At 42.1% G+C, this 25,061-nt stretch overlaps 1 protein-coding gene across 19 annotated transcripts in view; it reads left to right on the top strand.

Moving 5' to 3' along the window:
- Positions 1 to 25,061, top strand: part of LOC100993573 (rab5 GDP/GTP exchange factor) — a 76,906-nt gene that overhangs the window by 12,230 nt on the left and 39,615 nt on the right. For 11 of the 19 annotated variants that reach the window (XM_034964201.3, XM_063605769.1, XM_063605771.1 and 8 more), the window contains exons 2-3: positions 20,489 to 20,684; positions 23,826 to 23,992. In XM_034964201.3, the coding sequence (XP_034820092.1) occupies positions 20,506 to 20,684; positions 23,826 to 23,992 (346 nt within the window). In that variant the 5' untranslated portion in view covers positions 20,489 to 20,505. Of the gene's footprint in view, positions 1 to 17,437; positions 17,633 to 20,488; positions 20,685 to 22,303; positions 22,441 to 23,825; positions 23,993 to 25,061 lie in introns of those variants that run through there. The other 8 variants (XM_063605773.1, XM_063605774.1, XM_034964199.4 and 5 more) reach the window with 3 other exon arrangements.

Consider the following 25,061-nt stretch of genomic DNA (forward strand, 5'->3'; position numbering starts at 1 on the left):
AATCATCTGAGCATCTGTTTCTATTATCTGCGTTTCCTGTTGGTTTTTAGTTATCTGAATGTGAGACATCGTGAATACAGTAAGGGTCTGGATGATGCTATTTTTCAGAGAAGAAATCACTCTTCCTTTTGCTAGGCAGGTAGAGTGGGGCTGATCACCTAATACTGCTAGAGACTGAGCTGAGGGTTGAGGTTGTGTTGCAGGTTGGATAAGGCCGCATTTTGCTCTGATTTGCCCTTACTCCTAGCAGGTACCCACCTAAGACTTTCAGCTGATAGTCTGGGAGTTTATAGGAGTCCCTCCCCGACAGAGGTTTTATACCGTCATATTTGTCTCTTGAGAACAATGAGATTGCTGAAAATTTCACTCTTGATTTTCAGAGGCTTTTAGTTTTGTTTTGAAGCCTTCCCTGTGTGGCTGTAGAATTTGGATTGTGTCTTCAGGGGAAAACCAGCCTCCTCCCCGGATCTTTGACTCCTATTTCACTGGGCCCTTGAGTCCCAAAAGTCAAAATCTTAGGCTGGGCACATTGGCTCACACCTGTAATCCCAGCATTTTGGGAAGCCAAGGTGGGAGGCTCACTTGAGCCCAGGACTTCAAGACCAGCCTGGGCAACAAAGACCCCATCTATATAAACAAACCAAAAAAAAACCCACAAAAAACTAGCCAGGTGTGGTGGCTTGAACTCAGCTACTCAGGAGGCTGAGGCTCAAGATTGCTTGAGCCCAGGTGTTTGAGGCTACAGTGAGCCATGATTGTGCCACTGCATTCCAGCCTGAGTGACAGTGAGACTCTGTCCCAATTAAAAAAAAAAAGTCTTGGCTGGGTGAGGTGGCTCACGCCTGTAATCTCAGCGCTTTGGGAGTCCGAGGTGGACGGATCACAACAAGGTCAGGAGTTCGAGCCCAGCCTGGCCAACATGGTGAAACCCTGTCTCTACTAAAAATACAAAAATTAGCCAGGCATGGTGGCGGGCACCTGTAATCCCAGCTACTGGGAGGCTGAGGCAGGAGAATCACTTGAAACCAGAAGGTGGAGGTTGCAGTGAGCCGAGATCATGCCACTGCACTCCAGCCTGGGGAACAAGAGTGAAACTCTGTCTAAAAAAAAAAAAAAAGTCTTGATTTTTGTCTCTTCCAAAAGCTCTCTCATGGTTCCTCATATTCCGAAAAGGGAGTCTCCCATTGGGAATGAAGTCCTGAGAATAAATGGACATTTTTGTAATTGTGGTATTTTCTTTATAGCAGTGGTTCTCAAAGGTAGTTCCTAGCAGTATCACCTGGAAACTTGCTAAATTCAAATTCTCAGGCCCTATCCCAGGCCAGCTGAATCAGAAACTCTGGGGTGGGACCCAGTACTCTGTGTTTTAACTAGTCTTCCAAGTGATATTGATGTACATTCAAGTCTGAGAAACACTGCTTGTCAGGTTAGTTGTTTGCTGTTTAATTTTTTACTCCCACCTTCACTGGGCCCTGGAGAGTGTGGAAGGGACAAAAGTGAGAGAACACTGTCTCTGCAGGTACTTTGCCAGTCTTCTGATGAATCGTTTGAGAAACCTAAAAACATCTATTGAGCACCTGCTCAGTTCCTGGCACTGTGCTAAGTGGCTAAGAGCATGGGGTGGACATGTAAGCAAGTAATTGTAATAGGACATGAGTATTATAATGGCTGTATTTATAAAAAGCTACAGGAACTGGAGAGAGAATTACCCTGTCAGTGGGGAAGATGGAGTCAGATGTCCCTTGATCCTTGAACAGGGTAGGGTTTGAAGGTGAACAGACAGAAGGCTATTCTAAGTGGGTTCATAAATAGGATGACCATGTAACTTATTATCCACAGGAGGTCACTTTTGAGAATCAAAGGGGGTGCTTTTAGGCCAGGACTGCTGCTTGCTAACTGGGGTGTATGATTGTCCTATTTGTAAAGAACAGGTGTTGCTGTGAACCCAGAGTTCGATGTAAATTTGTGGAAAACTCATTTCTTCTAATTATTTGTAGAGTTTACAACAATTCTTATTGGATGGTATATTTTTTCCCCCAGGGCTGCTGTAAAATATTACAGGCATACTTTGGAGATATTACGGGTTTGGTTCCACACCACTGTAATAAAGTGATTCACAAAAATTTTTGTGTTACCCAGTGGATATAAAAGTTGTATTTTGGGCCAGGCTCTCTCTGCATCTCTGTGTTCCAGTTGGGGTAGGGTAATTTCCCTTTCAGTTTGAAGAGCTCTCCCTGGTATTTCTTCCAGTGGATGTCTTCGCATAACAATGTTTTTTTTCTCATCTGAAAATGTCTATTTTGCCATCTTTTTTTTTTTTTTTTTTTTGAGACAGAGTCTCACACTGTCACCTGGGCTGGTGTGCAGTGGCACGATCTTGGCTCGCTGCAACCTCTGCCTCCCGGGTTCAAGCAATTCTCCTACCTCAGTCTCCTGTGTAGCTGGGACTACAGGCATGCGCCACCATGCCTGGCTAATTTTTGTATTTTTAGTAGAGATGGGGTTTTACTGTGTTGGCCAGGCTGTTCTTGAACTCCTGACCTTGTGATCCACCTGCCTCTGCCTCCCAAAGTGCTGGGATTACAGGCATGAGCCAACGTACTAGGCCATTTTTTTTTTTTTTTTTTTTTTTTTGAGACAGAGTCTTGCTCTGTTGCCCAGGCCGGAGTGCTGTGGCGCAATCTTGGCTTACTGCAACGGCTGCCTCCTGGGTTCAAGCGATTCTCCTGCCTCACCTCCCGCATAGCTGGGACTACAGGCACCCGCCAACACGCCTGGCTAATTTTTTTGTATTTTTAGTAGAGACGGGGTTTCACTATGTTAGCCAGGACAGTCTCGATCTCCTGACCTCATGATCTGCCCACCTTGGCCTCCCAAAGTGCTGGGATTACAGGCCTGAACCACTGTGCCAGGCCTTTGCCATCAGTTTTTAAAGGAAATAGTCACTGAGCACTGGATGCTAGGTGGGCAGGTTTTTTCTTTCAGCTTTTTTTTTTTTTTTTTTTTTTTAAAGCCATCATACTTTAATATCTTTCAGCACTGTCAGGTTATCTTCTGGCTTTTATTATTTCTGTTGAGAATTTAGCCCAGGCATGGGGGCTTATACCCGTAATCCCAGCACTTTGGAAGGCCACAGTGGGCAGATCACGTGAGCCCAGGAGTTGGAGACCAGCCTGGCCAACAGGGTGAGACCTTGTAGCAACATGTGGTAGCCCTTTTTCAGTACAATGGCCAGTACAGCTCAGTTGGATGTCATTTACATATGTGTCTTATATTTTAGATACAAAAGACTTCTTAAAAGCTTAGAGCATAACACAAATATTTATTTCATTGCGCCATCTAACAAATCTGAATAAATACATTTCAGGTCTAGGCATTGCGTTTTGTATTTCTCTAAACCAGTGTGGGCGTCTGTGTATGTGTGTATCACTTTACCCAGCCACAGCAAGTGATTATGGATGAAATGGCTACAGCAAAGCTAAAAGTATGATATGCCTTTGAGAAGAAAGTTCTGAGCTGAGTGCATTGGCTCATGGCTGTAATCCCAGCACTTTGGGTGGCAAAGATGGGAGGATTGCTTGAGGCCAGGAGTTCGAGACCAGCCTGGGAAATATAGCTAGATCCTGTCTCTGTTGGCCGGGCGCGGTGGCTCACACCTGTAATCCCAGCACTTTGGGAGGCCAAGGCAGGCGGATCACGAGGTCAGGATATTGAGACCATCCTGGCTAACACAGTAAAACCTGGTCTCTACTAAAAATACAAAAAATTAGCTGGGCGTGGTGGCAGGTGCCTGTAGTCCCAGCTCCTGTGGAGGCTGAGGCAGGAGAATGGTGTGAACTTGGGAGGCGGAGCTTGCAGTGAGCTGAGATTGCATCACTGCACTCCAGCCTGGGCAACAGAGTGAGACTCTGTCTCAAAAAACAAAAACAAAAACAAAAAATTTAGCCAGGGATGGTGGTGCACACCTGTAGTCCCAGCTACTTGGGAAGCTAAGGTGGAGAGGATCACTTGAGCTTGGGCAGTCATGGCTACAGTGAGCTGTGATCATGCCACTGCACTCTAGCCTGGGTTATAGAGCCAGATCCTATGTCAAGAAAAGAAAAGAAAAAAAAAGTGTAAAGAAAAGAAATGCCTTTAACAGAGACCACCTAATATGTTGCAAGTTGCTGTTACTTTAGGTGGAGTTAGGAGAAATAATTTTTGGTCAGTAACTTAGTGAATAAATTGACCATTTGTGCTGCTTCCCTGGGCGAGGGCATAGAGAATGGTACAAAGTAGGCTACGGTAGCCAGATTATCTTGTATGTAATTTTGAGCTGTTAGTCCGGAGAATGGCATGCTCAGATTAGAGTTACAATTTTGCTTAACCAAGGAGGGCGTGATCTAGTACAATAGAAGACTGTTGTCTAGAACTCATTCCTTGAGAATGCTCCCCTGCTTGCTCTGCTCTACATTGTATTCCAGGGAGTTGATTATCATTTGGAATTATTTGTCCAAGCTAACGTTTGGACAAATAATGTTTTGTTATATTTAACATTAAAACTCTGACATTGACATTCACATTCATTTTGGAAGCATTATATTTAATCATATGAAAGTTGGTGAACCTTGGATTACAGATTGCAAATGCTAATAAGTCTTTTATTAGAATGATGGCGTCTTCATACCATGAAGGTGAGTACTGAAAGATATATAAGAAGAATATCTATAAATCAAAAGAAAATAGTAATGACATAGAAAAATGAGCAAAATCAGTTAATCAAAGAAAATATACTAGTGCTAATAAATATCTCTAAAGATGGCTAACCTTAGGGAAATGCACGTTAAATGATTTTTTTTTGTTTGCCTATCAGATTGACAAAAAATTAAAGTTCGATAATGCTATGCTTATGAGGTTATGGGAGACCAGATTCCCTCATACACTGTAGGTGGGAATGTAAATGGTATAGCCTTTTTGTCAGACCAGTTTGGTATATGTCAGAATTTTAAATGCACATACCCTTTGGCATTCTGTTTCTGTTTCTAGCAAACTGCTCACATTTTGCGGTCTGCTCAAGGTCATGGTCTGCTCATAACCTTGTCCTGCTTGGCTATCAAAGATTTATAAATTTTGTTAGTACTATTTCTGAATTTAATAAAATACTTCATTGTCCTGTTCAGATTTTTTTTTTCTAGTCCCTTATTTGCTTTTATATTTTGGCTACAGATAGCCTCTTAAAAACTAGCTAGATGTTTCAGTTTATGTATTTTAAGTTTTGTTTCCTTTCTGACTTTCCCTGCAGTTTGTAACCTTAGATGACACTCATCTCTTTAGAACTTTCATGAATACTTCATTTTAGTTCTTTCCATTTTCTGTTTGTCTCTAAAATCTTTAACTTTTTAAAGATACCTGTAATTAATGTAGGGGGTGTCAGATTGCTGACCAGTTATTGCAACACTATTTATTGAAAATTTCCCCTTCCTCTCCTTCTTCTAACATTAAATTACCTTATATATTACATTGGATTCATTTTTGAGTCAGTGTATCCTGTAGTGGTTTGACAGGTCTGTTCTTGTGTTCACAGTCTTCTAACTAGTTTGCAAATAAAAATTCAGAAAATTAATTTAGAAAATCAAAAAATAATTGAGTCTGTTTATTTTTGCTGACATTCATTTTGTTGAGTTCCAAAAAGTCTTGTGGGATTTTTATGGCCATTTGTAGTAAACTTACACATTTTGGAATGTTTGACACTGTTACAACATTTATTTTCACACATTATGTTAAGTATATTTCCTTATTTTTATGTGGATTATATTTTCTCATTAAAATATTTTTCTACAAGTGTTTACATATTGATGCTATTATGACTGATATCTTTTTTATACTTTCTAACTTGTTATTGTTTCTCTGTTACAAGAGTTCCACAGATTTCATGTACCTATCTAGGTTATTTCACATAAATGTTAATTCTTTTTGAAAGTTAGCCATTTTAAAGTTAATTTCTCAGCATTAATAGTGTTTTATTTTCTTTAGACCTTTCAGATACATAGTCATATCTCTCATATTACACAGTAAGCTCCGCAATGACTGAAATGATTTATTTTTACTTACATTTGTATCCCCAGTGCCTTTCGTGCAGTAATCAATCAGTATATAAATATTTGAATGAGTGCAGAGGGAACACTATAGGAATATGTACCATATACAGTAACTGCTTCTGGATGATGACTAAAACTTTTTTTCTTTTTGAGATGGAGTCTCGCTCTGCCGCCCAGGCTGATGTGCAGTGGCATGATCTCGGCTCACTGCAAGCTCCGCCTGCCAGGTTCATGCCATTCTCCTGCCTCAGCCTCCTGAGTAGCTGGGACTACAGGCGCCTGCCACCATGCCCGGCTAACTTTTTGTATTTTTAGTAGAGACGGGGTTTCACCGTGTTAGCCAGGATGGTCTCGATCTCCTGACCTCGTGATCCGCCCACCTCGACCTCCCAAAGTGCTGGGATTACAGGCGTGAGCCACTGCGCCCGGCCGACCAAAACATTTTTTTTTTTTGCTTGTCTGTATATGTCAGGTTTTGTAAATAATGAGTATTCCTTTATTTTCTAACTGGAAAAAAAAAATTAAGGGAAAAAAATCACCCGTAAGTTTTATTTCTTAACTGAGGTCAAAGGATACCTTATCGTTTTACTAGAATTGATTGGTTGTTTCCTGTAAGTCCCAGATGAGTTGTCTGGAGAGAGGAATGACCTCTGAGGGCATGACATTGAACCCAGGAATAGGAAGCGGACCCCCAAGAAGGATAGAGGGAAACTACTCACATCTGCAAAGTATTTTCGTTTTGCTTTTCTGAGACGAAACTGGTTTGCATCCAGAGCCTTAAGAAAGAACACTAATAGTTCTGTGAGCTTTGTAAGTAAGCTTTGTACCTCTCTGTCCTTTTTAGGGTACCTGGACCTAGAATAAAACCTAGCGCCGAGGCACAATTTACAGAATCCTAACTGTCCCAGCAGCAGAGATCATTTTTACTCTGTCTTCCCTGACATAAGTGGGACCAATTGAATTGTGCATTCTTTATGCCCAGGTTGCTCAATCAAGCTCCTATTTATTGGAATGCAGTGCTCCAACAGGAGCGATGTGTGGCCCCTCGGAGCTCCCTCCTGGAAGCAGTGCTGGTGGTGGTTACTGTCTAGGGACAGGTCTGTCTGCCCAGGAGAGAAGGAGTTGAGTCTCACACAGCTGATCCCCCATGTTTCTTCCTGTGTTTACAGGATATGCTGTCTGTAGCTGTGATGTCCAATCTGGGTGTGCCGACTCTCCTGCCTTCTACCGTAACAGCTGTCACCACCACCACATAGCCTTTCAAATGATGGCACTCTCTTTTGGTGGTACCCTTGCTCTCTTTTTATACTTAGAAGCAGCAGAATGATCTGAGTGTTGTGTTTAACTGGTACACATTAGTCCCATGATAGGTGTTTATTTTTATTAAAAAACGTTCATGTGTGATTTTTAACTAAACTTTAAAATTTGGAACAATTAATGACTTCAAATCCATAGGAAGCTGTAAATATAGTACAGACAGGTCCTGTGTACTCTTCTAGTTTGCCTAATGGTTACATGTTACATAACTATAATGTAATGTCAAAACCAGGAAATTGATATTTGTGCAATGTATGTGTATAGTGTCATGCACATTTCATGTCATACGTAGATTCCTGTAGCCACCACCATAGCCAAGATACAGAACTATTCCATTACCCCAAAGACTTCCCTTATGACTTTGTAGTCACATCCTGTGTCAGCAGTCCCCAGGGCTGCCCCCAGGTTTCGTAATTCGTTCGAGGCTCTCACAGGGCATATTTATTCCTTGCTATGGTTTGTTACAGTGAGGAGATACAAAGTAGGATTAATAAAGGGTAGTTGTGCATTGAGCAGATTCTACAGGACACCAGCATTGTTAAGATTCAAAGCGTCTTCTCCCAGCAGAGTTGCCCAGGATGTGCTTACTTCCCCAGCCGTAAACTCTAGCAACATGTGTGAAGTGTTTTTTGTGAAAGCTCATGTACACCTCAGAATCCAGGGCTTTTACTGGAGGTTGGTCACATAGTATATTAATTCGTTCATTCTCACGTAGCTATAAAGAAATACCTGAGATTGAGTAATTTATAAAGAAAGGAGGTTTAATTGGCTCACAGTTATACAGGCTGTACAGGAAACATTGCAGCTTCTGCTTCTAGGGTGGCCTCAGGAAGCTTCCAATAATAGTGGAGAGCAAAGGGGGAGCAAAGTGTCTCCCCTGGTGGGAGCAGGAGCAAGAGAGAAGGTGCTACACACGTTTAAACAACCAGATCTCACAAGCACAGAACCACAGGGGATGGTGCGAAACCATTCATGAGTAACTGCCCCATGATCAGATCACCTTTCACAGGCCCCACTTCCAACATTGGGGATTACAATTCAGCATGACATTTGGGTGGGGACACAGTTCCAAACCATATCACATAGGCATATAGTCCCTTTAAAACTGATCACCGTTACAGCAACTCCAGAAGGAAAGCAGGTGTTTACCATACATCATACAGTTTGCACAAAATATCTAGACAAGCTGGACAGTGTGGTTCAGTACCGTAACCATACAAAACACCCTTATCATTTAGGGCATAGGGCTAGTACAAGACCTCAGTTTCTAGGAGCTGACCAAGGGCCAGTCTAACCCAGCTGACCAAGCAGGCCTGTCTGAGAATGTGCATCATTTGAGCAACTCAGGCCTGCTGGGTTAACTGCTTACACCATTTTCCTTCCCCTCCTCTTCCTTGCCTTCGCCACTCTTAACCTGGAAAAAGCACTAATTTGTCCTCCATATCTGTAGTTTTGTCATTTGGAAAGGTTGTAGAAATCCTAGAGTATGTGACCTTTTAAGATGCACTTTTTAGAAAACTCAACATGTTGCTCTTGTGTTAATAGTTTGTTCTTTTTAGTGTTCGGTATTCTCTTGTGTGGTCATGCCCCAGTTTATTTAACCATCCCATAGATGTTTATTTTCCCTTGTAAAGTTGGTTAGCATGTATTTTTTTTTTTTTTTTTTTGGAGACAGAGTCTCGCTCTATTGCCTAGGCTGGAGTGCAATGGGACGGCCTCACTTCATCACAACCTCTGCCTCCCGGGTTCAAGTGATTCTCCTGCCTCAGCCTCCTGAGGAACTGGGACTACAGGTGCATGCCATCATGCCCGGCTAATTTTTGTATTTTTAATAGAGACGGAGTTTCACTGTGTTGGCCAGCCTGGTCTCAAACTCCTGAGCATGTGATCTGCCCATCTCAGCCTCCCAAAGTGCTGGGATTACAGGCGTGAGCCACCGCACCCAGCCAGCATTTATAATTTTAACATAATGGCTAATCACTCACGAGGGGAAGAGATTTTTGAACATTTTTAAATAATAGAGACAGAGTCTTGCTGTGTTGCCCAGGCTGATCTTGAACGCTTGACTTCGAGCCATCCTCCCACCTTCGCCTCCCAAAGTGCTGGGATTGTAGGCGTGAACCATTGCACCTGGCCCTGGGGAAGGGATTTTTGTATTTATTAAGCGTTTAGTACGTATCATTGCTTTATAGCCATGTTATTCTATGGTCTCTACAATAACCTTATTCATTTAGTTTTTCTTCTTTCAACAAAGAATTGAGAACCTGTGATATGCCCAGTTGTGCAGGGAACAAAACCCCTCAAACTGTGTTTTTCCTCTGCTCACGCCACAGGAATCATCAACACAGAAGACTTCCATGACCATGTGTGTGGGGTTTCTTCCCCTACACACCACACCAGCTGGGTGTCTTCTAGTTCACTTCCTGCACTATCTACCAGGAGATAGTGTCAGATCACACAGGGTGAGGACTCAGTCCCCATGAGTGCCCCTCCTAACCCCCATCAGTTGCAACTCTGGGCCTCCAGAAGTTCTAACTGACCAGCTTCAAGTTGGGGTTCCCATGGCTCCCTTTTTAGGTTCAATTAATTTGCTGAGGTGGTTTACAGAACTCAGGGAGATGCTTCTGTTTACCGGTTTATTATAACGAATATTGCAAAGGATCCAGGTAAAGGAGATGCTGGGGGCGAGGAATGGGGGAAGGTGCAGAACTTCCATGCCTTCCCTGGGTGCACACCCTCCAGGAACCTGCACTGTGTTCAGCTGTCTGAAAGCTTCCTGGGCCCAGTTCTCTTGGTTTTTATGGAGGCTTCCTGACATCAGCATTCGTCCCTCAGAGTATAGAGCTGGACCCTCTCTGGGGAGGGTTTAAGACCAATCCAGAATAGAGTCCTGCCTTGGGGCAGGTAAAAGGAGGGTAGGAGAAAGAGAGGCTGCCCATGAAGCCTAACACACCCAGCCTTTTAAACAAAAGCCTGGGAGTGGGCGTGGTGTCTCATGCCTGTAATCTCAGCACTTTGGGAGTTTGAGGTAGGCAGGTCACTTGACGTCAGGAGTTCGAGAGCAGCCTGGCCAACATGGTGAAACCCCATCTCTACCTAAAATACAAAAATTAGCTGGGCATAGTGGCAGGCACCTATAGTACCAGTTACTCGGGAAGCCGAGGCAGGAGAATCACTTGAACCCGGGAGGTAGCGAAGGTTGCAGTGAGCTGAGACCTCACCACTGCACTCCAGCTTGGGCAACAGAGCGAGACCCTGTCTCAAAAAAAAAACCAAAAAAACAAAAACAAAAACAAAAAATCCTAGGATGAGGGCTATGGTAGTTACCAGCCAGGGACTGTAGACGAAAACCAATATATATTATAACACCACACTGGTACTATTTGAGTCACTAGAAATGTAACAGTGGAGAAGGAAAATAAGGTCTCTGTCCTCAGCAAATTGCATTCTGGCAGTGAGGGAGACAGACCAATGGGTAAATAAGTAAATAAAAAATATTTATTAGAAATAGGACATGGAGGCTGGGTGCAGTGGCTCATGCCTATAATCCCAGCACTTTGGGAGGCCAAGGTGGGTGGATCACTTGAGGCCAGGAATTCGAGATCAGCCTGGTCAATATGGCGAAACCCTGTCTCTACAAAAAATACAAAACTTAGCCAGGCATGGTGCCACATGCTATAGTCCCAGCTACTCAAGAGGCTGAGACGAGAGGGTCGCTTGAGCCTGGGGAGGTCGAGTGTTGTGAGCCATGATCTCACCACTGCACTCTAGTCTAGGTGACAGGGTGAGACCCTGTCTCAAGAAAAGAAAAGAAAAAAAGAAAAAAAAGAAATAGGACATGAAGGCTGGGCATGGTGGCTCACATCTGTAAGAAGTTCAAGGCCAGCCTGGGCCAGGTGGTAAGAACACGCCTCTACCCTCTCCCGCCACCCCCATCCCCCAAAAGAATAATAATAAATAGGACATGGAGAAATGGCATTGGGTCCAATACGGAGATGAGGGTTGGGTAGGCTGGGGTAGGTAGTATTTCACAGAGGCTAGTGAAGGCCTCTCACAGTCTGATGTGAAAGCTTAGACCTAAACGATGAGAAACAAACCACCTCCTGGACAGCAAGGGCCACAGCATTCCTCACTTTGGAATAGCATGTGCAAAGGCTCTCCCAACAAAGGGGTAAGTGGGAAGGATAGCAGTTTAAAACACTCATTTATTTTTTATTTTTATTTTTTTAAGAGACAAGGTCTCTGTTGCCCATGCTGGAGTTCAGTGGTGCAGTCATAGCTCGCTGCATCCTCAAATTCCCAGCCTCAATCAGTCGTCCTACTTCAGCCTTCCTAAGTGCTGGGAATACAGGCGTGAGCCATTGCCCCTAGTCCACAGCACTCATTTATTATCTGAAAGTTCTGTAGATTAGAGGTTCAAGCAGGCGCTGCTGGGTATTCTGCTGAGGACCTCAGGAGGTCAGAATTAAGCATCAGCCAGCCTGGGTTTTTATTTGGAGGTGATAGGGAGAGTCTCCTTCCAGATGCACTCATGTTGGCAGAATTCATTTTCATGTGGTGAAGGTCTGAGGTCCTCATTTCTTTGTTGGCTGTCAGCCAGAAGTCATTCTCAGCTTCTAGAAGCCACTCAAATTTCTTGGCTATTAGTCTCCTCCAGCTTCAAAACCATCAATAGTGCTTTGACTCTCTCTAACTTCACATTCTGTCTCTTCTGTTTTTTAAAAAGACAGCTTTATTGAGGTATAATTCACATACCATAGAATTCTCCCTTTTGAAGTGCACACTTAAGTGACAGCCATTACCACAGCCAACTTTAGAACATTTTTATTATCTCAAAAAGAAACCCATGCCCTTTCTCTTATCCCTCTTAGTGCTCAGTGACCACCAGTCTATTTTCTGTCTCTAGATTTCCCTGGTATGGATGTTCAGATGAATGGAATCATATAATGTGTGGTCTTCTATAACTGGCATCTCTCACTTAGCATGTTTTCAGGGTTCACCATGTTGTAGCATGTATCAGTACTTCATTCCTTTTTATGACCAAGTAATATTCCATTTTATGGATATACCACATTTTGTTTATTAATTCATCAGTTGATGTACATTTGGGTTGTTTCTGCTCTTGGACTATTATGGATAATGCTGATATAAACATTGACGTGCAAGTTTCTCTGTGGACACATGTTTTTATTTCTCTTAGTCTAGGAGTGAAATTGCTGGTTTCTATGGTAATATTGTTTAATCATTTGAGAAACTGCCAAGCTTCTCCACAATGGCTGTACCATTTTACATTCCTACAAACAGTATATGAGGGTTCCAGTTTCCCCACATTCTTGGCAACACTTGTTATTTCTGACTTTTTGGTTCTAGTCATCCTACTGGATGTGAAGTGGCATCTCATTGTGGTTTCGTTTTGCACTTCCTTGATGACTGATGATGTGGAACATCTTTTCATATACTCACGACTGTTCGCATATCTTTCTGGAGAAATGTCCATTCAGATCTTTTACCTGCTAAAAAAATTGTTAATTTTTATTATTGAGTTGTAAGAATTTTTTATATATTCTGGATACAAGTTCCTTATTACATAAATGACTTGCAAATATTTTCTGTCATTCTGTGGGTTCTGTTTTCATTTGATAAGGTCCTCTGAAGCACAAAGATTAAAATTTTGTTGGAGTACAATTTATCTGTCTTTTGTTGCTCCTGCTTTTGGTGTCATATCTAAACATCCTTTGTCAAATCCAATATCATGAAAATTTTACCTCTACATTTTCTTCTGAGAGCTTTAGTTTTAGCTTTTACATTTAGGTCTTTGATTGATTCTGAGTTAGTATTTGTACGTGGTATGAAGTAAGCATCTAACATCTAACATCGTTCTTTTGCATGTGGCTATCCAATTTTCCCGGCACTATTTGGTGAAAAGACTCTTTTTTTCTCCATTGAATAGTCTTGGTACTTTTATGGAAAATCAGTTGACAGAAGACGTATGGGTTTATTTCTGGAATCTCAATTCTATTCCGTTGATTTCTATAACTTTCCTTGTGCCAGTACCACGCTGTAGTAATTACCATGGCTTTGTAGTAAGTTTTGAAATTAGGAAATGTCAGTTTTCTTACATTCTTTTTCAATATTGTTTTGGCCATTCTGGGTCCTTGTTATCTTCTGCATTTTAGAGTTCATGTGCTTTCATTGGGCCCATCTAGATATCTAGCATAGTCTCCTTATTTTGATGATTAGTCAACTTAATTATATCTGCAAAGTCCTTTTTGCAGTGTAAGGTGACATAATCACAGGTGTAGCACCAGAGAGTGAAGGTCATGGGTGCACAGGTCTTATGAGGCTTAGTTGGGTGAAAAGGTGGAAAATGATAGGAGCAGAGAGGTTGGAGAGGGAGATAGGAAAGGGAGTTTCAGAAATATTACATAGTTTGCCTAAAGTTACATTTCTAGTACGTGGCAGAGCTGGGGTTGGAGTGCAGATAGGACTGATCTCTGTGATTTCATGGTCCACACCAAATCAGTCTTCTTAGACTCAGAGCTATTGTTATTGTTTCTGTCTAATACATAGTGAGCTTTTAATGTATGCCAAGTAATCCACAGAGCACTCCTTTATGTTTTTCTAGCTCTTAAAGAGCATCTGTACAAGTCTTTTGGCATAGATAATAGGCTCTACTGGAACCAGCTTAAGAAAAAACGAAAAAAGTAGTTAGGGGACCAGGGTGTATGACTCAGAATCTGAGGATGGGCGTGCACGTAAACCTTAGCCAGGGATTGGAACCGGGAGATTGAAATCACTCAGGACGTACAGGACCTTCTACTTTTCTCTGCTTCTTGGGGTATGTCTATTTCATTCTGTAGACTGTCCTGATACTCAGACCACTTGATAGAAGGATCATGTCACACAGCTCCATCATTCAAGAGAACAGCCCCGACTTAGTCCCATTTCCAAAACTCGAAGCAAAAGACTCTAACACAGTTGGAGGCAATCAGCTGTGATCCTGAATTGGGGGACCATTCACCTTATACAAATATAGCTGCTGCCAGCTTATCTTTGTGGATTGAGAGGACAGTTTCCTGATAACACGGGAGGTTATGTGCTAGGCAGACTTCCCAAACTATGTTCATTTTAGTAACATTGACTAGTACTATCATACTTACAGTACAAAATTTAAAAAAACTTAATTGATCTATGCGAAAAAATAGGTATCTTCCTTTTGCCCATTTCTCTTGGAAGGGAAGAAAAGGGACATCAGGATGATAATGGCAAGATTAGCTCAGACTTTCAAAATAATTTGAAACCCAGGACTTGGCATACTAAGTATAGGCTTACTTGAGCTCAGGAGTTCAAGACCACCTGGGTAACGTGGCGAAACACCGCCTCTACAAAAAAATAACAACAATTAGCCAGGCATGGTGGCTGAGTGGTGGAGTATTGCTTGAGCTCGGGAAGTCAAGGCTGCAGTGAGCTGTGATCACGCCACTGCACTCTAGCCTGAATGACAGACCCTGTCTTCCAAAAAAAAAAAAAAAGGAAGCTTAGTGCTTAGTGATGTCTCTGCCACTTACTACCTTTTTGATGGAATAAGTCATGATTTCTTAATGTTAGTATCTTTATCTCTTACTATAGGACGTAGTAGATGGTCTTTAAAAACATTCTAGGACTCTATTCTTCTTTTCTTTTTTTCTACTTGTTATTTTCTTGCTTTCTACCTCAGCCTTATCTACTATTTATAAATGGCTGGTGTCTTAGATCTAAATCCTGACCGTGGAGGGCTTTAACCTTGTAGAGGAAGTAAACAGTAAACTTGAGAGTTTTTTCTAATTAGATTTCCCTCTCTCTGTCAAGTCTCATTAAATAACTATTAAAGATCTGACCTCTAAGGTAGATTACCACCCGTCGTCTTTCCATTCCCACTGTTACCTCTTATTTATTTATTTATTTATTTATTTTCGAGACAGGGTTTCACTCTGTTGCGCAGGCTGGAGTGCAGTGGTGCGATCTCGGCTTACTGCAGCCTCTGCCTCCCAGGTCCAAGCGATTCTTGTGCCTCAGCCTCCTGAGTACCTGGGATTACAGGCAGGCGCCACCATGCCTGGCTACCCACTGTGTTACCTCAAGTCCTCTAATTGTAGTTGTCTCTTGGTCAGTATCGTATCTGTGTCTTCTGTTCTGTACTTCTCCCTAATCCAACCTGGAAATTGCCTCTCAAGTTTCTTTTTTTTTTTTTTTGAGATGGCGTCTCCCTCTGTTGCCCAGGCTGGAGCACAATGGCATGATCTTGGCTCACTGCAACCTCCATCTCCCAGGTTCATGCGGTTCTTGTGTCTCAGCTTCCCAAGTAGCTGGGATTACAGATGTCTGCCACCATGCCCAGCTAATTTTTGTATGTTTAATAGAGACGAGGTTTTGCCATGTTGGCCAGGCTGGTCTCAAACTCCTGCCCTCAGGTGATCCACCCGCCTCAGCCTCCCAAAGTGCTGGGATTATAGGTGTGAGCCACTGTGCCCAGCCGAGGTTTTTTTTTTTGTTTAAATCATAGAGTAAAATTGATCTGGGAGGAGTATAATGTTCTGCGAATTTTTAAATTTTATTAGATTTATGTAAACACCTCCACAATCAGAATACAGAACAGTTTCATCACCCCAAAAAACTTTCTCGTGCTAATCCTTTATAGTCACATTCTTTCCTACCCCTAGTTCCTAAATGGAATCATACAATATGTAAATTTTTAAGATGGCTGCTATGGTCTGAATCTTTGTGTGTCCCCCAAATTCATATGTTGAAATTCTAAACCACAAGGTGTTGCTACTAGGAGGTGGAGCCTTTGGGAGGTGATTAGTTCATGAAAGTGGAGACCTCATGACTGGGGCTTGTAAGTGCCCTTATAAGAGACTGCAGAGAGCCTAGCCTGTCTCCCCCTCCCACCATGTGAGGACACAGGGAGAAGGTACCTTCATTGAACCATCAGACACCAACATCTCTTGACTTCCTGATCTTGAACTTGCCAGCTTCCTGCACTGTGAGAAATAAATTTCTGTTTTTTGTAACCTACCCAGTTTATGGTATTTTGTTACTGCAGCCAGAAGGAACTAAGATGCTGGCTTCTATCAGCATAAAGCCTTTGAGATTCATCAAAGTTGTTGGGTGTACTGATACCTGTTGTTGTTGTTTTCCTGAGTAGCATTCTGTTGTATGGGTGCACCATAGTTTGTTTATTCATTCACCCATTGAAGGATATTTTAGTTGTCATTTTTTGTCATCACAAATATTGCTACTATAACCGTTTGTGTATAGAATTTTGTAAATAGCAATTTTTATTTCTCTAGAGGAGATACCCAGGAGAGGGATTGCAAGCAAACGTTTCAAACCTTTGATGTGAAGGGAGACATTATATTTACTGTACTGGACAGTTAACAAATTGTCTTCTGCTGTGGAAGGAGCTGTCGTCTTTCTCTTGTAAGGATGTTCAATATACAAACATCCTTGACTGGACAGTATGTAGCAAAGGCCTCTCATGGAAATGTGGGACACCAGTGTATATATCTTCTTTGTTAAAGTGTCTGTTGAGGTTTTTTGCTCATTTTTAAATTGGGTGGTTTGTTTTCTGACATCTGAGTTTTGAGAGTTCTTTATACATTCTGGGTATGTAAGTTCTTTGCCAAATATGTGATTTGCTGCAAGTAGTTTCTCCCATTCTGTAGCTTGTCTTTTTGTTTTCTAAACAGTTATTCCCAGAGCAAAATGTTTTGTTTTGTTGCCAGATTTGGGATGCAGGTTCTGTGGGCTGTGGCTTTAATGTCAGTTCATTGTTCAGAGTTTTGTAGTGCTGTTTCCATCTGTTTCATATATGTGCTGATCTGAGACCTGCATAGTGGTCTCTCCGTTAGTTCCAATTTGGAAGCCTTTGGTACGGAATAGCGTCAGATCCATGCATATGCAGCCTAGGGGTAAGCCTAGAAATTGCTTTCTTGAGTTCTCCTCAGCAATTTTTCCCACACTTTTTGTTCTCAAAGGACTCATATTTTCTTTCTTTTGTCCAGAAAACTGTGGATTTAGTTACTCCACTCTGCCATGTCTTTCCACCACTGCCTGCACATTTGAGACCAAGGATAGAGATTGGGAAAAATTGATAGTTCTCCTGCCTCAGAGTTTGGCTCCTGCACTCTCATTTCAGCCATAGCTGCAGACAAAGCACACGATTGCTGGGCACTGTGGCTCAAGAGAAGGAGGAGATGGTAAGTGGGGGGATCCCCATATTCTCTCTGGCTGTTAGGAGTTCCCTTTCACATGGCTGGAGCCCAAACTAGAGGAGCTTTCTCTGTGCTGTGGGGCCCATTTCCAGGTTGGCTGGTGGTATTGGTTGGAAGAAAGTGGTAATCTCTTAGACAGCTGGGTGATACTTCCAATTCTGGTCTTCCCCACTTCTCCATTTTGCTTTTCAGAATCCTCAAAAATAGTGCACAGTGCATACTGTCCAGATTTGATAGCTGGATGAAATCTGTGAGGCCTCTCTCCCCAGCAACTGCAGTCGCTGTGCTCAGTTTTTCTTCCTTGTTTTCATTTATGCCTGACTTCCTTCTAGCTGTCACCCGTGTGTCTGCACACCTTAATGTTCAGCCAAAGATTGTTGTTTCAGACAAAGATTGAGATTGCGCTCAAACATCTCAATCTTTAGTTAGGCTTCCACTCTGATCAGCAGAGCCTGTGCATACACAGAGGAGACACAGGAGAACCTTGTAAAAATAAGAGTGAGGTTAGAGGGGAGGGCTTGAAATTTGAGTTCATTCCTTGGCCTGGACGTAGATGCATTGCGAAAGTGGAAGTTTTGTCCATCTTTACAGTTGCTTTTGCAGGAGAGGATTTATTTTCCTTCTCACTTGGTCATGCTAGAAGACAGAACTCTACATCTCAAGTTTTATGTCTTAAGATAGAGATCTTATCATGCTTTCCCCTTTTCAGGAGCTTTCAGTGGTGACTTTCAATCCAGACTCTGTAGCTTAGAGTTTTAAAAAGCCATCATGATTTGACTTCCCACCTAAGTTGTTTAGTTTACCTTCTGTCTATGCTACATCATTCATATTTTACATTTGCCTTCTTGCTTCTGAGCTTTTTGTGAAAGGCATCCTTCCTGTCCAGAATGCCCTCCCTCTTTCTGTCATCCTTCCAAGACCCTTTCAACACAAGGCTCTTTAAGGTCTATCGCCAGTATCCCCAAGTGGTCTCTCTATACTCCCTAAGTGAGAATTCCTATGTCTGTTGCTCCCTAACAGTTTCCTAACACTTTCTCTTTTTCTGCATTTTTCAGTCTGCCTGTACTTTTGGTTATGAGCTTCATGAGGGTAAGGACATGTTCTATGAGTTGCATCACCAGTGCCATCTAGCTCAATTCTCTGCACACAGTTGGCACTTAGTAAATGTTTGAGTTAAATTAATAAGATCCCCAAGATATAGGGCTTAATTTTATCTGCACATGTGAGTCTTCTTGAATGAATGGTGTGGAGTGCTGCTTTTTTTCTGTGCTTGTTTGGCAGTTTGTTTATATGGAGAAGAATGAAGACCATGTGGTTTCAGTTTGAACAGAAATTGTTGCATAGCGATTTACCATACAGCTGTGAGACTATGAACAAATGAGATTAAATATTATACAGTAGAAAAGAAAACTGACTTTGGAACTTAAGGTATTATTTCAATTTTTTTCTCTTCTCTTCTCTCTAGACAAGGCCTCGCTCTGTCACCCAGGCTGGAGTGCAGTGGTGTGATCATACCTCACTGCAGCCTCCAACTCCTGGGCTCAGGCAATCCTTCTGTCTCAGCCTCCCGAGTAGCTGGGACTACAGGCATACACCATCACTCCCAGCTAGTTGTTGTGTTTTTTGTAGAGATGGGATCTTGCTGTGTTGCCCAGACTGGTCCTGAACTCCTAGCCTCAAGTGATCCTCCCACCTTGGCCTCCCAAAGTGCTGGGATTACAGGCATGAGCCATTATGCCCAGCCTGGGTTTGTTTTTTTTTACAGTAGCCATCCTAATGGGTGTAAAGTGATATCTCATTGTGATTTTGATTTGCATTTCCCTGATGATTAGTGATGTTGAGCATTTTTTCACGTTTGTTGGCTGTTGGTATGTCTTTGGAGAATTGTTTATTGAAGTCCTTTTCCCATTTGTTAATCGGATTATTTGGGTTTGTTGTTGTTGTTGTTGTTGTTATTGAGTTGTAGGAGTTTCTTTGTATTTTAGATATTAACCCCTTATTAGATATATGGTTTGCAGATAAGTTCTCCCATTCTGTGTGTTGTTCCTTTTTACCCTGTCAGTTGGTTCCTGTGTTGTGCAGACATTTAATTTTTAAAAATTTTTTATTTCTTTTGAGACAGAGTCTTGCTCTGTCACCCAGCCTGGAGTGCAGTGGCGTGATCTTGGCTCACTGCAAGCTCTGCCTCCCAGGTTCACGTGATTCTCCTGCCTCAGCCTCCTGAATAGCTGGGACTACAGGCGCCCGCCACCACGCCTGGCTAATTTTTTTGTATTTTTAGTAGAGACAGGGTTTCACCGTGTTAGCCAGGATACTCTCAATCTCCTGATTTTGTTATCCGCCCTCCTCAGCCTCCCAAAGGGCTGGGATTACAGGTGTGAGCCACCACACCGGCCTGTGCAGACATTTTAAAGTTTGATATAATGTATTTGTCTGATTTTGCTTTTGTTGCCTGTGCTTTTGGTGTCATATCCTAGAAGTCATTGCAAAATCCAGTGTCGGGAAGCTTTTCCCCTAAGTTTTTTTTCTAGGAGTTTTCTAGTTTGCAGCCTTTACATGTAGGTCTTTAATCTAATGTTAGTCCTTTCTTAATTTTTTATTTTTTATTTTTTATTTTGGGCAGGGAATAAGTCTTTCTTTAATATGGCTGTGTCAGGAATTTACTATATTTAACATTCTTTTTTCTTCCTTCCTCCCCTTTCTCCCTCCCTCCTTCATTCCCTCCATCCCTCTCTTAACAGCTTGAAGATAATGGAGTCACTCACTTTTTGTTCATAATTGGTAAGATTTTATTTAGTAGAATGATAATTCATTTTCAACAGCACTTTCTTGTTTGTTCAGTGGTTAGCAGGAAGAAGATGAGCCTTAAGTCTGAACGCCGAGGAATTCATGTGGATCAATCGGATCTCCTGTGCAAGAAAGGATGTGGTTACTACGGCAACCCTGCCTGGCAGGGTTTCTGCTCCAAGTGCTGGAGGGAAGAGTACCACAAAGCCAGGCAGAAGCAGATTCAGGAGGACTGGGAGCTGGCGGAGCGGTAAAAGGACTTAAATAGGGGCGGTTGAACAGTGACGTGACTGGATACATAGTTCTGTCACCGTCTAAATACATTTTTTCACTTCTGCTTTGAGCTATCAGCAAGTCAGTTTAATATTAAGGAAAAGGATGTTTTCCTCTCCTTCTCAGTCAGCTTTTAATGAACAGCTTTCAGTAGTTTCTTCATTTTGTGTTTGTCTTCTGATTATTTTCTTTGGGTTGTGTTAGTTTTAGTTCTCAAATGTAGACAATAAGCTCCTTGGAGTGGAAGAATGGAGATAGGCATATTTCCTGGTGAAGATTAAATGAGCTAATAAATTTGACGTACCCAGTGCAGGGCTTGGAAATGGCACTCATCAAGCATTATTTCCCTCATTCTTTTAATATATATTTAGCATGGCATCTAGCTCAGTGATAAAACACAGTAGTAGAAATCTGTTGACTTGTATACATAGTCATTGCATTGTAGAAATTTAACTTATATTTAAAAATTAGGTTAGCATTTGGTATTATCCGGAAATATAATGATGTTAAAAATTAAACGATGGGCCGGGCGCAGTGGCTCACGCCTGTAATCCTAGCACTTTGGGAGGGTGAGGCAGGAGGATCATCTGAGGTCAGGAGTTCGAGACCAGCCTGACCAACATGGTGAAACCCCCTCTCTACTAAAAATATTTAAAAAGTTAGCCGGGCATGGTGGTACACATTTGTTATCCCAGCTACTTGGGAGACTGAGGCAGGAGAATTGCTTGAACCCAGGTATCGGAGGTTGCAGTGAGCTGAGATCGTGCCACTGCACTCCAGCTTGGGAGACAGAGTGAGACTCTGTCTCAAAAAATAAATAAATAAATAAATAAATAAATAAATAAATAAATGATGGGATGGCTAGTGAGCATAGTAACTAATAAAATGCCATGAATAATGCTAATTCTTTGCCAGAGCATTCTAGAATTCTAAAACTGCTTCAACAGAAGAAAGTCAAATGGAATTCTGCCAACTCCTCTAGCTAGTTGTTTTTTTTTTTTCATCCAGTCAGCCAATATTTGTTGAGTGACTCCTTTGCTGTCATTTGTGGTGAACTCAGAGAATTAGAAATTACACATTGCTTTCAGTGACTGTGGTCAATCAAAGAGAGAAAATTTTAGCCGAGAACATGAATGATCTCCTCAGGGTTTCCACTGCATGCCTGATGCTGTCAGTAGCAGATCCTGTTTCAAAAACAGAGTAGAGGCCACTAGGCACAAAATCCCTCAGCTTCCTCCCCTCACCACATAAAAATGTCCTAGTACCTTTATATTAACTTCTTGTCTGTCCCAGAGAAAGAGGGGTCCCGATTCCACCCTCAGACTTAGCACCTCCACCTGTGATTTTTGTTTCTGTTTCTTACTGCTTTTAATTGTGACCCTGCTAAATCTCTCGGAAAGCTTGTAAAAGCAGTGATTGCTGGACCTTACCCACAGAGTCTCTGATTTTAGTGGCTTGGGAGTAAGACTAGAGAATTTGCATTTCTGACAAGTTGCCTGGTGATGCTGCGCTGCTGTCTGGGGAATCATACTTGGAAAATCATTGTCTTTTAGATAGTGCTTGTGCTTTTTGTTTGTTTGTTTGTTTTTGAGACAGGGTCTTGCTCTGTTACCCTGGCTGGAGTGCAGTGGTGCAGTTTCAACTTACTGCAACCTCTGCTTCCTGGGCTCAAGTGATCCTCCTGCTTCAGCCTCCCAAGTAGCTAGGACTACAGAAGTATGCCACCATGCCCAGCTAAGTTTTGTATTTTATGTAGAGACAGGGTTTCACCATGTTGCCCAGGCTGGTCTCAAATTCCTGAGCTCAAGTGATCCGGCCGCCTTGGCCTCCCAGTGTGTTGGGATTACAGGCGGGAGCCACTGCACCTGGCCTGTGTTTGGGAATTAATACAGGTGGTTCACATGCAGCTAATCCAAAGCCAAATTTATTGCTTTTATTTATTATTCTCCGCATTCTGAACATTTTCCTCCTAACCCTTCTCCTGAGTCAATTAATGGCATCACTACTTACCAAGTTAGCTAAAAAACCTTGGTTTCATTCTTGATTTCTCTTTCATCTCCCATGCTACCTACAACTTGACCAAGTTCTGTTTCTTCCAACTCAGAAAAGTCTTTTGAATTTTACCTTTTGTACTCCTATTTTCCAGGTGCTTATTTTCTTTTACTTAAACCTTTATAATATACTCTTACTTCTTGTTCCTGTCTCTAGTTTCTCTACCCTTCAAGTTGGTCACACAGCTACCTGCATGATCTTTCTAAAGTACAGATCTGACAGCGATAACTTCTTGGATTTACAGTCTTTCTTGCTTCCCTACCACATGATGAAATCCAGAATAGTGGGCTCAGCAATCAAGATTCCCTACCCTCTGGAGCCTTCCTGTGTATCCAGCATCACAGTTCATCACACGCCCAGTGCTCTGGCTACATTCAGCTTGTTGTGAAGCAAACCACAGGCTTGCACATTTGTAGTTCCTTCTTTCTGGAATGTCCTTTCACTTAGAATCCTATTCAGCCTTATTAGTCAGGTGTGGTGGTGTGTGCCTGTAGTCCTAATAACTTGGAAGGCTGAGGGATGAGAATTGCTTGAACTCGGGAGGCAGAGGTTGTAGTGAGCTGATACCGTGCTATTACACTCCAGCCTGGGCAATGGAGTGACACTCTGTCTCAAAAACAACCAAAAAAAGGATCCTATTTATCCTTTAAGACCTCACCCAAACATCACCGTTGTAAAGCCTCGTCAGACTCCCCCAGCAGATTGAGTTGTTCTTTCCTGTGTTCTCACAGCACTCAACTTTTACTCTCTGATGTAGCAGCTGTCCCATTCTGTAGCAGTTGTTTACTTACCTTTTTGTCTGTTCCAGCCTTGAGCTTGTTAGGGAAAAGGATTAGACTTGATTTCTTTCATGTAACCCTAGAGCAGTAGCTGAGTGAGTATGAGAAGACCCCATTTGAAATCTGTAGTGCATCCTGTAGCAATGTGAGACCTCAGACTGATTTGGCATATTTAGTCTCTAGGTCTAAAATCTTTAGATCCTCCTGAATTAATGGAGTAATAACCTTCACATACAGAGAAACTTTGGAGAATATCTAGATCATTCTAATCCTCTCTTGAATTGCAGACTCCAGCGGGAGGAAGAAGAGGCCTTTGCCAGCAGTCAGAGCAGCCAAGGGGCCCAATCCCTCACATTCTCCAAGTTTGAAGAAAAGAAAACCAACGAGAAGACCCGCAAGGTTACCACAGTGAAGAAATTCTTCAGTGCATCTTCCAGGGTCGGATCAAAGAAGGGTAATGTTGTGATACTCTTTTTTTTCTTCTCTGCCTGAGTGAGACACAGAGGAGTTCCCCAATGCTCATAGGCTCAGCTTTGTAATTTCTGTCAACTTTTTGAGAACATCAGCTCAGATTTGACACTGAAATTGGGTTTGAGGGTCAGACAATATATGAAATCAATACTCTCTTTGGTTGAAAGACATTGTGTTTTAGAGAAATTTGTTTATAGGAGGAATAAAGAGAATTGAAATAGGTACTTTTGCTTATGAAATTCATCCCTATCCAAATGACTATCTCTTTGGATGTTTTGGTTTTTGTGCCTTTATTTGTGGATCCTGGTTTGTTCTGTGGTATAATACCCTCACTGTTCATAGCTTGTCAGAAATGGTGATTTCTAGGCTTGAAAGTCATCTGAGAGAGAGATTTTCTGCCTGAGAGCTTATTTGAGAGATAGCTTATGTCTTGAGGAAGTGTATTGAGAACATATAGGAAAAGGCCCAAGTTGGGCTCCTGGGGGGATGAAAGTGAGCCATAGTAGCTATTTTCCAGTGCATGGATTTGTATGTAGGTGATCATATTCACCCTGCTTTTTAAAATGCCATATAACCAGCAAGAGGATTGTCACTTAAGTCACAGTTGTTCTACCATTGAGCAGACTAGCTAGTTGAAGTGGCCCAACATGAAGCAAGAAAGAATCTTTGTTGTTAGGCCTCAGTCTGTCTCTGAAAATTTATGTTGGTACTCAGAGTTATGCAGTCAAAGCGAAATAATGAGGGAGACTGGGAACCAACACTGATGCTGTCAGAAGACCTGTTCTCTGGGAGCCCCCTCACTTGCTCCCCAGTTCCTACCCTGGGGTAATTGTAATGAAGTCTCCCCTGAAGGCCGGGGAATGAATAATAAGACAGTGTTACTTCTTAAGATACTTGCTGGTCTTCTAGGTTTTGTGACTTTTGCTGTTTCCTTTTGTTTTATTAAAAGGAAATATTGCTCATAACCAAAAACACACCCTCTTTAAGACATGGATACCAGACCTGGTGCGGTAGCTCAAGCCTGTAATCTCAGCGCTTTGGGAGGCCAAGAC

The sequence above is a fragment of the Pan paniscus genome, chromosome 6, assembly GCF_029289425.2.
Source record: "Pan paniscus chromosome 6, NHGRI_mPanPan1-v2.0_pri, whole genome shotgun sequence".
NCBI lineage: Eukaryota > Metazoa > Chordata > Mammalia > Primates > Hominidae > Pan > Pan paniscus.